The following is a 14,718-nucleotide window of genomic DNA, read 5'->3' on the forward strand; positions in this document are numbered from 1 at the left end:
AGTAGTAGTCGTATTGTCACATACACAGAGAACAATAAAATTCTTGCCAGTGTACTGCCCACCTCCACTATCTAACACCATGATAAAGTGAAATGTACAAAAACATAAACGGTATTTACAGGTGAATTTGACTGTGGTATATGATTCTTGCTGCCGAATGTGGCGTTTTCAAGCACAACAATCTACTGAGAATGAGATGATGGAAAACATCCAGTAACTGATGGCTCTGTGAAGGCGAATGACCAGGCTCTCTCATATGTACACAGACAAGTCACGATATTCTGACCACCCCGGTATAAAGTGAATGATGCTGGCTGTCTCGTAACAATGGCCCCTGTCAAGTTCAGGGATATATAGTAGATGGTAAGCTGGCATTATAAATCACAGTTGATGCATTGAATGCTGAAGATCATGGGCTGGTGAGGGACTTTGATCGTTATGGCCAGACGACTGGGTCAGAGTATTTCTGAAACAGCAAAGCTTGAGGGATACTCCCGGTCAGCTGTGTGGTTAATATCTACCGAAAGCCATCCAAAGAGGGGGGAAAAACCACCAACTGTCTACAGAGCTTTGGGCGGCCAAGACTTCTCAATGTGAGAGGTTCAGTGAAGGTTACCCAGTCTGGTACAACCCAGCAGAAGGTCTACTGGTGCACGCATCACAGATAATTTTAATGGGAGTAGTGTGTCCTGGCGCACAGCCTATCGAACCATGGTGCCTATGGGACTGCAAACCACAGGCCAGTAAGAGTGCCCATACTAACTTCTGTCTGCCATCAAGTGCCTACAATGGACAAACAAGCATCAGAACTGGACTTGGGAAGGAAGGAAGGCTTCCTGGTTCGATGAATCCCATTTTCTGTTGCATCATGTGGATGTTGGCCAAGTTAAGTTTCTTAGTTGAAAGCTACAGTAGGGTACTTGTAATCGGCAAGACGGCATGTTGGCATAATTCATAAAGAGTAATGAAAATGGAACTGAACAAAACTCACACCACCAGGTACAACTCGCAGTCTGTTTTGATATAAATTTCCACAATATCGCTCGTTGGTATCTGTAATGGCCGTGTGGTTTCTCCTCCTATCCCAAAGACTTGCAGGTTTGATTAACTGGCAACTCTGAACTGGACCTGTGGGCACGAGGGGGGTCTTTTGATGGAATGCCTTCTTATCAAGATTTGGTTCCTGCAGTACTTCCACGTGCTGGTAGAACAGTCTCCATATGACTATGTGGTAGAAAAAGGGGATTCGAGAAATGGACGCATGAATTAATATAATTATAGAAACTCCATGTATAATGACAAACAACTATGAAAATAATGTACTGAACAGCAGCCAGCATGAGTTTGTGAGGAGATGATCCTCCTAAGCCTCTGCTTTATATATATTTTTTTCGAGCGGATAACAGAAGTAGTTGACAAAAGCCTTTGACTTGGTTGCCCCACAGCGAAAATGAATTCTTAAATGAGAAGCCGTAGGCATCAGAGGTCGCCTACAAAACTGGAGCTCATTAACCAAAGAGTAAGAGGAGAAAGGGTTCATCAGTGGAGTCCCCCAGGGGTCTGTCCTTGGACCTTTGGTTACTTTTTCGGATTTCTATTAATGACGTGGATTCTGGTGTACTTGGTAAACCTGCGGGATTCATAGACAACACTAAAATGGGAGCAAAGACAGACACTGAGGAGACGTCACAAAGACCTGGAAAAACTAGAGAACTGGGCAAACAGCTGGAAAATGGGGTCGAATGTAGAAAAGCGCTACACGTGAGAACATCCATTATACATACAAGATGGAGGACACTGAGCAGAAGGAGGCGACCTCCGAAAAAGGACTTGGGGTTAACGTATGTTGACAGAATATTTTCATCTAAGGAATGTCCAGAAGCGATTTTAAAAAGGCAGATGTTTGCTTATGTTGTTAAAAACTATTGAATTTTAATCAAGGGGTGCTCTACCTGGACTATGTGACACGCTAGTGAGACCAAAACTGTACAAGAAGGGACAGAGCAGCACTTGAAGCTGTGAAGTGGAGAGCAGCCAGAAGCATCCCAGGAGTTAAGGACATGTCCTACTGTGACAGACTTGGAGTAAACCGGTTTAGTCTCAAGCAGAGGAGCCTGTGTGGGGACCTCATCCACATCGACTAAATCCTCCAAGGCTTTGGTAGAGCTGATCCCAGAGAATTCCTTTAGCTTAAGGGCGAGGATATGAGTGAAAATGACAGGAAAGTGCATTTAGGACTGAAGCCAGGAAGAATTTCTTTACCCAAAGAGTTGTGGGAATTTGGAACAAACGACCAAGACAGAGAGGTGAAGCAGAAATCTTGACATCCTTTTAAGGTGCGTCTCGTGAGATATTGGGGGACAGCTTAGTGATTAGCTAAACAAACGAGTTTGATGGTCTGAATTGACTCCTCTTGTTTGTCAGCTTTCTTATCTTCTTATGTGTGTTCTTATAAGGTTAACATTAAATGCAGTATATTCATTTCGTTAGTAAATATTTTGTTTTATTTATTAACATTCACATTTTACTGTTTCCCTATCACTTTGTTTTAATTTATAATAATTATTATTATTATTATTATTATTCATTTTGCATCCTGATCTTTTTCTTTCTGCTCTCAGTCACCGGGAAGATAAATGGTCAGAAGATCACTCGGAAAAATTCAAAAGGCAGGCGGAGAGACCTTTTCAAAGGGAAGATTTTCTCTGCCCTCTGAAATATTACGGTAAGGAGGACAATTTCTCTTGATCACCTTTTTATTTACAGTATATGTGCAGCACAGTGCAATGGGGCAGGTCCTGGCACTGATGCCCTACAGATCTTGCACTCTTGATGCAAGTCCAGCACCCAGTTGCGGTATGAGTGTGAATGGCACCCCATCCAGGTTGGTGCTTCTGGGATGGACTCTGGCCCCCTCCGTGACCAATTCAATTCTTTATTGTCATGTGTACAAGTACCATTGTACATTGAAATGCTTGCTTGCATGTGCCCCTGCAGATAGTGAACATAGACCAAAAAAACACACAACAAATAAGTAAATAAATAAAACCAGAATCCTAGAAATAAACCGAGACCGTGGCAGACATATGTGCAAGTAGCAGTGAAGGCGACACAAGGTTACCGATTGTTGATGAGTCTGATTGCAGTTGGGTAGAAACTGTTCTGAACCTGGAGGTGTGCATCCGAATGGACTTTAGATGGGAGGAGGGTGAAAAGTGACAGTGCAGGATGGCTGGGGTCCTGCCTGATGATACGGTTCACTTTCCTGAAGCAGCATGTAGAGTGGATGTCCTGGATCGCAGGGAGCTGTGTGCCCGTGATCTGCTGTGCTGAATTCACCACCCGCTGCAGAGCTCTGCAGTCCTGACCTGAGCAGTTACTGTACCAGGACGTGATGCGTCCTGTCAGGATGGAGTCCACAGTACACCTGTAGAATCAGCACAGGGTTGTGGGGGGACATCCAGGCCTTACTGTCTCCTGAGGAAGTAGAGGCGTTGTTGGGCCGCCTTAACTACTGCCGCAGTGTGACTTGACCATTTAAGGTCATCAGTTAGGGTGACTATGAGGATCCACTGAATTGAAATAAATGTTACATTACAACTGCAGCTGATTTACTGGTGCTTGATGACAATTTCCAAATATCCAAATCATAGAACTCCAGTTTCCATGCTAACTGGGAAAAATCAAAGAAGAGAAACCCTGTATGATGTACTAGATTGTCCAACTCTTTAATTGGAAAGGCTAAAAACAACAAATGAAGGTCCATTTTGAAATTTCAGTAGGAGTGTTCCACGAGAATTCACTTGGGCAGAATCCTAAAAAGTGAGAAATGGAGATTAAAAGGGCATTAAAGCTGTTTGCTCAGCTGGGCCGTTGCTTGGTCAGTCAGCTTGAGCAGATGATCAACTGACCAACAGAGAGATCACTCACTTGGTCTGTTGGTTGGTCAGTTGTTTGCTTGCTCGTTTGGTCGGTTGGTCACATGGTCACCCTCCTAGCCGGTCCGTTACTCACTTGCATGGACTGTTTCTCACTCGGTCTGTCTGTCTCAACCTGCCTCCTAAAGACGTGCCCGTTTTCTTGGTGACTGTAAATTTAGCCCGGTATGGGTGAGCGTGGATTGATGGCTTAGTGTATCCTGTGAAGGTTTCTGCCCTGCACTCCATTCTTTCACCTTATCCGCGTAATGGAATAGTGGGTTTGTTAGATAGTTGACTGGAAATATATTTATTTATTTATTTACCCATAACATCTTTGGTATGAACACCAAGGAAGAGGAAGATTGGATTTGACGCAAATGTCAAAGGTCCATATCCTAGATATGCATCCATCGATTATTGACACAATCTCTGTTTACAATCTGAGCACATATCTCTTTGGAAGTCTGATATGAAAACTTCAAAACATTTTTTTTTTTTTTTAACATGGTCAGGAAATGAAAGCAACCGATTTTGATTGGGAGGATATTAGGAATGTATTGGCAGAGACAAAAACGTCTGCCCGGCTGGTTTATTCAAGAGCTCTGTTGAGCGTCGACGTTGTTGTCCAGTCCTCGTCATTTGGCCTTGGTAATATCCTTGAGTTGGGCTCCTTGCATTAAGACATTTGCTTAAGAAATCTGTGATCTCTTCCTCTGACGTGCTATCGGGTTAAGAGATGAGGAGCCGAATCTCTGCAACGGGAAATGAGTTCCAGACTCTCGGCCAGGCACATTGTGCTAATCTGAAGCGTACTTTGCACTACAAAGGCTTCCTTTGAGGCCTGAAATTGCGCTAACTGTTGAAGCCTTGGAACGACGTCATCCAGGAGAGCATGCAAGTCAGATATTAATAGGGAAAGGTCAGTCCTTCATTTAAGATCCGAAGAGACATATTCTGTGCAAAATAAAACCAACCATATGTCCCCTGCAAATTCTCTTTGTAAAAACTAAACCACATGCTTGTTCATAAAAATTCTGATACCAATACAAACTGAAAAAAAAGAGAACGCTGCCTACAATAAAATAGAAGGAACTTTTACAAACTGGACACACTGCTGGCACGTATAAGGAGCAAACTGATCGCGTTATCTCACCCAATCATTTCTTTTAGAAAAGGACAAACACGGCAGATTTGCATATCCATTCAGACCCCTTAGCTTTCTGCACGCTTTTATTGTGTTATAGGTTTAATTTCTAAAACGGAAAGCCCATACTGGCCAAGTGAAAACCTGTTTTCAGAAATATCTGCAAATGTATTCAAAATCAAACATGGAAATCTCTCTCTTTTTTATTTAGAATCTCAATTCAGTGCTTTGTGGGAGCTCCTTTGGTAGCTTCTGGTCGGTCGTCTTGGGTGAGCCTCCGCTGGCTTTGCACCCCTTGATTTAGGCAGTTTTTTTCCTGGCGCGTCCTCTCAAGCTCCATTAGATTTCACAGGAAGCCATCTTCTGGTCTCTTGTGAAAGAAAACAATTTAACTGCTTGCAAATTAAAGGATAAAATATAAAAAAACGAACAAAGCTGTTTTGCTTTAACGGCAGGGTATTCATACAGGTGTCCGTCATGACGAGATTAGACGGGAGTCCCCATGGACTGTAATGTCTGCTGATGACATTGTGATCTGTAGAGAGAGTAGGGAGCAGATTTAGGAGACCCTGGAGAGGTGGAGATCTGCTCTAGAGAGGAGAGGAATGAAGGTCATTAGGACCACCAGGACAGAATACATGTGTGTGAATGAGAGGGAGGTCAGTGGAATGGTGAGGATGGAGGGAGATCAACAGTACAGAGTAATGGGGAGTGTGGAAGAGAAGTGAAGAAGAGCGTGCAGGCAGGGTGGAGTGGGTGGAGAAGAGTGTCAGGAGTGATTTGTGACAGACGGGTATCAGTAAGAGTGACAGGGAAGGTCTACAGGACGGTAGGGTGACCAGCTATGTTATATGGGCTGGAGACGGTGGCACAGGAGACAGAGCTGGAGGTGGCAGAGTTAAAGACATTAAGATTTGAATTGGGTGTGATGAGGATGGACAGGATTAGAAATGAGGACATTAGAGGGTCAGCTCAGGTTGGACAGTTGGGAGATAAAGTCAGAGAGGCGAGATTGCATTGGTTTGGACATGTGCAGGGGAGAGATGAGGGTATACTGGGTGAAGGGTGGTAAGGATAGAGCTGCCAGGTAAGAGGACGTTGGTTGTGTCCTCATTGTCCTAGTCCATCTTAGTACAAGCTTATATCGATGTTCCTGGTAAAGGATGATACCAAGGCTTCAAACAACTGAAACATCACAGACCACAGCAAAAATTAGTGAAGGAAATTTTTGATTAAAGAAGAAGTTAGGCGAGATGGATGGACATCAAACCCTTGATCCACTGCTGCAGTGGCCATTACGCCTCCATTGCAGCCTTTCCAGCTCTGGTCCTCCGTCAACAGATCACACTGTTGTATTTCATGACCCCAAGGCAAGAGGCGGTAGTAGTACTGCTTTGTGTTTTTTGTTTGTTTCATCTAAAATGTATATTTTAACAGATTACTCAGCATCCCGAGTGGTGTATTCTTCTGCAGAAGGAAAGAACTTATGGAACGTTCAGGCAATCAAGTCAATGTGTAGACTGGATTTTGAAAGGGTGAGTACTTCTGGGTAACCCTGTACTGGATTTTGGGGGGGATTATAAATGAATGGATGAAGTAGACACATTGGAAATAACCAAAGATGTAGGTGTTCTATTCCAGCTTTCCCTTCGAGCTGTGTCCTTTTTTTGTTAATTTTTGAATCAGTTATTTCTTTGGCTTATTATCTGCCTGGTGTTTACTATGCCTTGGTTACGTTCCATGTGTCTGCCAATCACCACCAGGTGCCGCCCTCGCCATTATAATTTACAGAGGGTCTCCCACAGTTTCTGGTGGTTCATTTTAAATTTTCTTGGCAGTTTGGCGAGTTTATCTTACTATTTACTGCTGCTTGGTGATTCTTTGGATTTTTGACTTTGTTGCTCTGTTTTGGGTCGCTCTTCAGATATCTGTATTGGGACTTATTTTGTTTTTGGGATTACCTTTACAATCATTGTTTGTTTGTTTGCGTTTTGTGCTCTTCACAGTATTATGATAGAGGATTTTTGTTTAAAACATTTCTTTTGTTTTATAAAGACTCTGTCTGCCCCGTTACCAGCCGGGGTTTGGCAGTGAAAGTTCACTCTAGTGGGCATTTTTTGGAAGTTTGGGACTCCCAAGTTCACAACAGTAGGATCCCACTTGGAAGGCATTTGCTATTGCCTGTTGACCTAAAAAAGTTGTAATGGTCTCTGGTCATCTCTAGTAGACTCGACCATCTCCCCCAATGAGTGGCACCAATCAAAAGCGTGACCACTGCAGAGGTGACTGTTCTTTGGCTAGTGATGATAACATCAGCCCATGACTCTGCAAACCCCAAAACACAATGAATAAAACACAAGTCTAGTAAAAATGGTGGTAGCAAATAGGAGAAATGATGGAAAATTACCTAAACACCCCCCACCCTTTCATTCTGCCACATATACCTCACTGCTCTGCTGTTTTTTGTTTTTTTTTTTATTGTCAAAAAATAATACTTTTCCTCCAACATCCCAAAGGTTTACATCCCTATTGTAACACACCTGAACCCACCTGACCTAATTTAGAGTTATGGTTGCATTGATAAGGCAGGGAGCAACCCAGGAAGGGATGGCAGGGCCCACTCACCCACACAAACAGTGCCAGTTTAGAATTACAAATTGCCTGTGCATGCCAGCTTAATTGTCACCTCTGCCTTGGCCTGGTGGGAGACCAGGTGCTCAGCTGTGGACTGGAAATTTGGTTTCCTACCTAACACTCATTACTGACAAGGTAGGCTCTGCAACCAAACCTGCAACTTACAATAATTAGGATGGAGAATGGATGTATAGATATTTCATCTCACTTCTCATTTTCTGAAACCGCTTTTCCTGATGAGGGTCACGGTGGCAGCAGGTCAGCCCAGACTTCCCTGTCCTCGGCTACAGTTTCTCACCCTTCCTGGGGAATTTCCAGGCATTTCCAAGCCAGCCAAGATAGATAATCCATCCTGCACGTCCTGGTGTACCCCAGGGTCTCTGTCCAGCGGGGAAGCTCCGTGGGGGTAGGCGGCGGCTCCCTGTGGTGGGCTTCCTTATGATATGCCCAAAGCACCTTAACTGGCGGCTCTTGATCTGGAGGAGGTTTGACACTACTCTGAGGCTCATCCTAATCATGGAGCTTCTCACCCTATCATGAAATGTCAGGCTATCCACCATGTAATCAAACCTCAATTCTGCCGTTTGTACTCATGAAGTCACTTTTTCGGGCATTACCGACAGCTCATGTGAGGACTGGGATGTCAATTATTTGGTAAGCTGAGAGTTGTGCCCTTAGATTCACTGCCATGGATTGGTACAGCACCTGCAGAACCGTGGTCACCGGTCCAATCCACTTCTCTGCATCGTACTTCCTTTTTCCATCATTCATGAGCAAGACCCTGAGATGCTTGAACTTCCCCTCAACACATCGGGAAAGGAGCTGTCCACTGTTTTCCGAGAGAGAACCATAATCCCAGGTTTTGAGATGGTTATCATCATCATCAGCTGCATATCGCTTGAGTGATGAGGCAAAGAGGACGACATCATCTACGTAAAGCATCAGTGCTAACCTTACTCTCCAAAAATGGACAACCTCCATGTGTTTTGATATCCTGTCCATTAAAACCACAAATGGGAGTGGTGAGAAGACAGAGCTTTGATTTAGCCCGACGCCCACAGTGAACAAATTAGACTTCATGGCAATGCCACTGCGTTCATATAGGGAGCGAACAGCACGCAAGAGCGGCCGTGCTACCCCATATTCATGCAGCGCCTCCCACAACACCTGCTAAGGGACATGGTCATGTGTGTTTTCCAAATTTACACTTGTAGACTTGGTAATCAAACTTGTTCTTATTAATATCCTTGTATGTGTTGTTAAAATGCATCAGTCTGACACAACACAGAGGTATTGTCTCATTAAAGTGCCACCTGTCTAGGGGTGAGCAGTCAATTCTTGAAGGTCATGTACTTGAAGCAAGAAAAATGGGCAACTGTAAGGATCTGAGCGATTTTGACAAGGGACAACTTGAGATGGCTAGATGACTGGGTCAGATCATCTCCAAAATGGCAGGTCTTGTGCGGTGTTCCCACTATGCAGAGGTTAGTACCTACCAAAAGTGGTCCGAGGAAGGACATCCGGTGAACCAGTGGCAGGGTCATGGGCCCCCAAGGTTTATTGAGGAGTATTGAAAATGAAGGCTAGCCCGTCTGGTCTGATCCCTTGGATTAGCTACTATAGCACAAATTGCTGAAAAACGTAATGTTGGCCATAAGGGAAGGCGTCAAAACATAGAGTGCATCTCAGCTTGATGCATAGCCGCAGACTGGTCAGTGTGTCCCTGCTGACCCCATCCACCACCAGAAGTGCTCTACAGTGGGCACGTGAGCATCAAATCTGCATTATTGAGCAGTAGGAGGTTGGTGGCCTAGTCTGATGAATCACATTTTCTTTTATGTCTTGTGGATAGCCATGTACGTGTGTGTTGTTTTACCTGGAGAAGAGAGAGCAGCAAGATTCACTATGAGAAGAAGGCAAGTTGGCGGAGGCAGAGTGATGCTCTGAGCAATGTTCTGCTGGGAAACCTTGGTTTCTGGCATTCATGTGGATTTTACTTTGACATGTACCACCTACCTAAAGATAGTTGTTAGCCATAGACCCCTTCATCTCAATGGCCTTCTTTCACTGCCACACTGCAAAACTTTCTCATGAATGGTTTGAGGAACATGACAAAGTTGGAGGTGTTGATGTGGCCTCCGAATTCCCCAGATCTCAATCCAATTGAGCCTCTGTGGGATGTGCTGGAGAAACCAGTCCCATCTGTGGAGGTCCCATCTCACACTTTACAGGACTTGAAGGATCTGCTGCTAACGTGTTGGTGCAGATATCACCGGACACCTTCAGGGGTCTTGTGAAGTCCATTTCTGGATGGATCGGCATGGGGGGGGGGCCCCCACACAGTATTAGGCAAGTGGTTTTAAAGTTGTGGCTGATGGGTGTAGCCAGAAACATCCATTAAAGTTTTGATGCCTCTTCATGCTCTTTCCAACATTCTTTTCATTTGTTAATATATGTATATATATTTTTTTTGTCTTTACAGATCCAATCTCACCCAGAGTTCTCGAATATTTGCCTTCGGAAAGTATCGGAATCATGCTGCCCAAGCTGGATTTTGGGCAACTACATTGCTCTCTTAAATAACAAATCCTCCTGCCATTACATTACAGATCGTGATGCTTCGGATACCTTAAAACTACTGCGATCTTGTGCCAAATTTTATCACAATGGAACCTTGCATTCGGAGTGCTGGGAGAAGTCGAGCAGAAGGAAGGAACCGGCAAAATGTCCAAATGTGCCTCGGAAATGTACAAAATTCAATGCTGTCTACCAGATCCTTCACTACTTAGTGGATAAGGATTTCCTGAGTCCCGAGACTGCTGACTATGTGATGCCGACGTTAAAGTACAGTATGCTACTTTCCCCGATGTACGGGGGCTCGAAAGATGAGAAGATGAACATCTACTTGGATAATTTTGAGAAATGGAATTACTCTGATGGGATCACGGCTGTCACCGGGATAGACTTTGGAATCAAATTCAGATTGTTTGAATTGTACCTTATAAAGGATACCGTGTATCCAGCCATTGCAATCCTCCTTGTTCTTCTCATCATTTGCGTTTACACAAAGTCCATGTTTATTACCTTCATGACGATGCTTGCCGTCATCAGTTCTTTGATTGTGTCATATTTTCTCTACCGCATAATCTTCGCTTTGGAGTTTTTTCCCTTCATGAATCTCACAACGTTCATCATTCTCGTCGGGATAGGAGCGGACGATGCCTTTGTCTTGTGTGACGTTTGGAACTATGCAAAAGTGGACAAACCCAGTACTGAAATTTCGCAGACGGTGAGCATCACATTGCAGCATGCTGCTCTCTCGATGTTTGTTACCAGCTTCACAACTGCAGCGGCTTTTTATGCCAATTTTGTTAACGATATTACTGCAATCCGGTGCTTTGGTATATTTGCTGGAACTGCGATTTTGGTGAATTATGTCTTAATGATTACCTGGTTGCCAGCTGTCGTGGTGCTGCATGAACGCTACCTGCTGAACATATTCGACTGCTTCAAGAAACCTCAACAGCAGGCCTACGACACCAAAAGTTGTTGGATTCTGCTGTGCCAAAAACTGAGCAATTTGACCTACGCGATCTCGGAAGCTTCCAGGATATTATTTGAGAAAGTGTTGCCTTACATAGTCATTAAATTCCGGTATATATGGCTGTTTTGGTTCTTGGCCATCACTGTGGGAGGAGCCTACGTTGTGTGTGTGAACCCAAAAATGAAACTGCCCTCGCAAGAGATTTCCGGTTTCCAGGTTTTACGATCATCCCACCCATTTGAACGCTACATTGCGGAGTACAAGAAGCTGTTTATGTTTGAGCGGATCCGCAGCTCTGACGAGCGCCACATGTCCGTCATGATCATTTGGGGCATTAAGCCACTGGACAATGGTGATCCTCTTAATCCTAACGATAAGGGCAATCTGACCGTGGACAATGAATTTAACATTTCGAGTCCGGCCTCGCAAGCTTGGATGTTAAATTTTTGCAAAAAGATTCGAAACCAGACGTTCATCATTCAGACCGACGAGCAGGACATCACCAGCTGTTTCATCGAGACCTTCAAACGGTGGATGGAAAGCCGAGACTGCGACGAAGCAGCGGCGTACCCGTGTTGCAACCAGTTCACGTTCCCGTACAAAGCGGAGGATTTTGAACTCTGTTTAAAGAGAGCCATTATGCAGCTCGACACTACGAGTTTCAGTCTCAACAGAGACACCCCTGGCCCGAGATTTGACCTAAATGATACCATCCGAGCAGTCATCTTAAACTTCCAGAGCTCTTACTTTTTCTCCTACACGTATGACAAAATGGATCAGTTCTTCAAAGAAGTGGACACTTGGGTCAAGGAGGAGTTGAAGACGGCCCCCGAGGGGTTGCGGAACGGTTGGTTTGTGTCAACTGACTTGCTGTTCTATGACCTGCAGGGCAGCTTATCACATGGAACCATGGTTGCAATGGGGCTGTCTGTGACCGTTGCTTTTATTGTAATGCTTCTTACTACCTGGAATATCGTAATAAGTCTTTATGCTATTATCTCCATTACCGGGACCATTTTTGTCACCGTGGGCTCATTAGTGCTTCTGGGCTGGGAGCTGAATGTGTTGGAGTCGGTCACCATCTCGGTTGCCGTAGGACTTTCGGTGGATTTTGCTGTTCACTATGGCGTGGCCTATCGCCTTGCACCTTACCACGACAGAGATCACAAAGTACGCTTCTCGATAAGCCGAATGGGATCAGCAATCGCCATGGCTGCTCTGACGACCTTTGTGGCGGGTGCACTCATGATGCCTTCAAACGTCTTAGCTTACACCCAGTTGGGAACCTTCATGATGCTGATCATGTGCATTAGCTGGGCCTTTGCCACGTTCTTCTTTCAGTGTATGTGCAGGTGTATCGGCCCACAAGGGAACTGCGGTCAGATCCCTCTGCCAAAAGTATTACAATGCCAGGCTTTTTTGCACAATTCTTCAACAGCGCAGTCTCCCAAGAGCCAAAGCAACTTGTGCACCTCTAGCAAATGTCCTGTGGATTCCAAACATGGAGAAATGGAACATCATGAGCATTATGAAATGAAGCCTTTGTCGCCCCACGGCTGTAGTGCAGTCGAGAAGATAATGTGTGAAGAAACGCAGGTAAGCTCCAGGCTGCTGAATAGCAGACATCACCACAGATGTGTCCATTTACCTCCAAGTTCGTGTGAATCCTATGAAAGCTGCCCACACATTAAGGATGTCCAGACTTGCTCTGACCCAAGACCCATAGGTCAGTATTCTGTTAATCAGACCTGCCGGTGCATGGAGTCGTATCACTGTGTAAGGAAACCGTGGAATTCCCATAATTGTCAGCAGTTAGGAGACGGCATCAATTCCCTGCCAAAACCCCTGAATGCCGATGGTCCAGTGTCAACGCTGGATGCCCTGCACCCGTCGGTGGACTGCTGCCTGCGCCACATTCAGCACTTCCACTGCAGTCTTCCTCCATGTTTCCAAGACAAAATGGCAAGGCATGCTGTTCCAAAAAATATCTTGCCCAATTATTGTGTGCATTCGGTACATCAGCTGGCACACAAAATGGAAAGATTCTGCACACATGAACCTCCAAGTTTACAGGGTACTGAGGACGGTAGGATCCACTTGGACTTTGGTGCAGCGATCACCATGATAAAGCCAAGTCATGGCCTTTCAACCTCTCAGAACAGTGTGGGTCAAGATGTTGGCAGAACTGGAGAGGATAAAAGTTCCCAGAACCAAAAACTAAATGACAGTGAGCCATTCCTCACAGACCATGGCACCGGCAGGACAGTGGGGCAAAACTTATCAAAGCAGTGCACGGAACCAAGAAGTGTCACTCACGAGGATGTTCACACTCCACATGTCACCCCTCCAGGAACGACGACTTTGTCCTGCTCAGAAACGTCGCAGAGTTTTAGTAGAACTTTAAAAGTCAAGTGCAATTCTCAGATGCCAAATTCTGATGCCAGTGTGCCTGCTGTATTACAATCTACTACTGAAAGTTTATGTTAATAAAATCTCCTTCATATAAAGTGTCCCTTTTCAATTAATGCTTGATAAATTCAGTGACCAAGGTGATGCCACTACTTTCCTGTTTTATCAACATTTATTGAAGGAAAGCGGATCTCCACAGATTGGAAACCTAAAGGTGGTCAGGCCAGTGTACTTGTCAAACATGAATTCCAAAGGTGATACTCCGTCAGCTGCACTTCATTTTAAAGCTGGGCAAAACTCTCAAGTATTTGAAAGTTGTTATGGGGATTATCAGGTGGTTTTAGGTTTATGCAAATTGCGTTTCACCCTTTACCATAGGGTATGAAATTTACCTAAGATAATGAGATTGTTATCGAGAATAAAGGCAATTACTGCATCGGGCAGATGGTAACGTGAGAAAAGCATTCCAAAAGTCATTGTATATTTCCAGATGACGTGTCCTATACTCGTTAACGATTTTTGCATCTTTTATCTTGGAGAGTCGTGCTGCACTTGAGAATCCAAACCACCGTACTGAGATACAGCACTTGATTTGCTCCTGTGCAGCCACGGGATGATCTTCCAGTCACGTCCCTCTTCCCTCCAGGTGGGAACCTCAACCCCTTACATTTAGTGGAACCTGGAGGATGGCTGCCAAGTACCAAGTAAGTGGTGGCAGCCCTTATTTTTAGGACTTTGTTTGACCTGGTAAGTAATTTCAATAGCACCATAGCTGTAATGTCAATCCAGTATGCCCGATGTGTGCCAGCATGGAAAACCATTTTAAACGAGCCGTCTGTTCTTCCGAGCTCACATTCATTTGATAAAGGAATATGGCTACAATAAGGTAAGCAATGGTTAAGGAAGGAACTCCTCATTTAATGAACGGGTTCATTTTATTTGACTGATTTAGCTCTTAATTGATTTCCCAGAATTCCAGGCTCTGGTTATTTAAGCAAACGCAGTATTCATTTGTTAGTATGAGTTAAGTGTCCTGGCACTACTTGATAGAAAATAAATTCTTTTTT

At 44.5% G+C, this 14,718-nt stretch overlaps 1 protein-coding gene across 1 annotated transcript; it reads left to right on the top strand.

The window, feature by feature from the left end:
• Positions 1-2,577: 2,577 nt before the first annotated feature.
• On the top strand, positions 2,578-14,298 carry LOC120520582 (protein dispatched homolog 1-like; the record flags this gene model as incomplete). Its single annotated transcript, XM_039742842.1, has 3 exons — positions 2,578-2,725; positions 6,502-6,599; positions 10,181-14,298. Coding segments are annotated over 3 exons (3,795 nt in total), but the record flags the coding sequence as incomplete, so codon positions are not given.
• Positions 14,299-14,718: the final 420 nt, after the last annotated feature.

The sequence above is a fragment of the Polypterus senegalus genome, unplaced genomic scaffold (genome assembly GCF_016835505.1).
Source record: "Polypterus senegalus isolate Bchr_013 unplaced genomic scaffold, ASM1683550v1 scaffold_5037, whole genome shotgun sequence".
NCBI classification, from domain to species: domain Eukaryota; kingdom Metazoa; phylum Chordata; class Cladistia; order Polypteriformes; family Polypteridae; genus Polypterus; species Polypterus senegalus.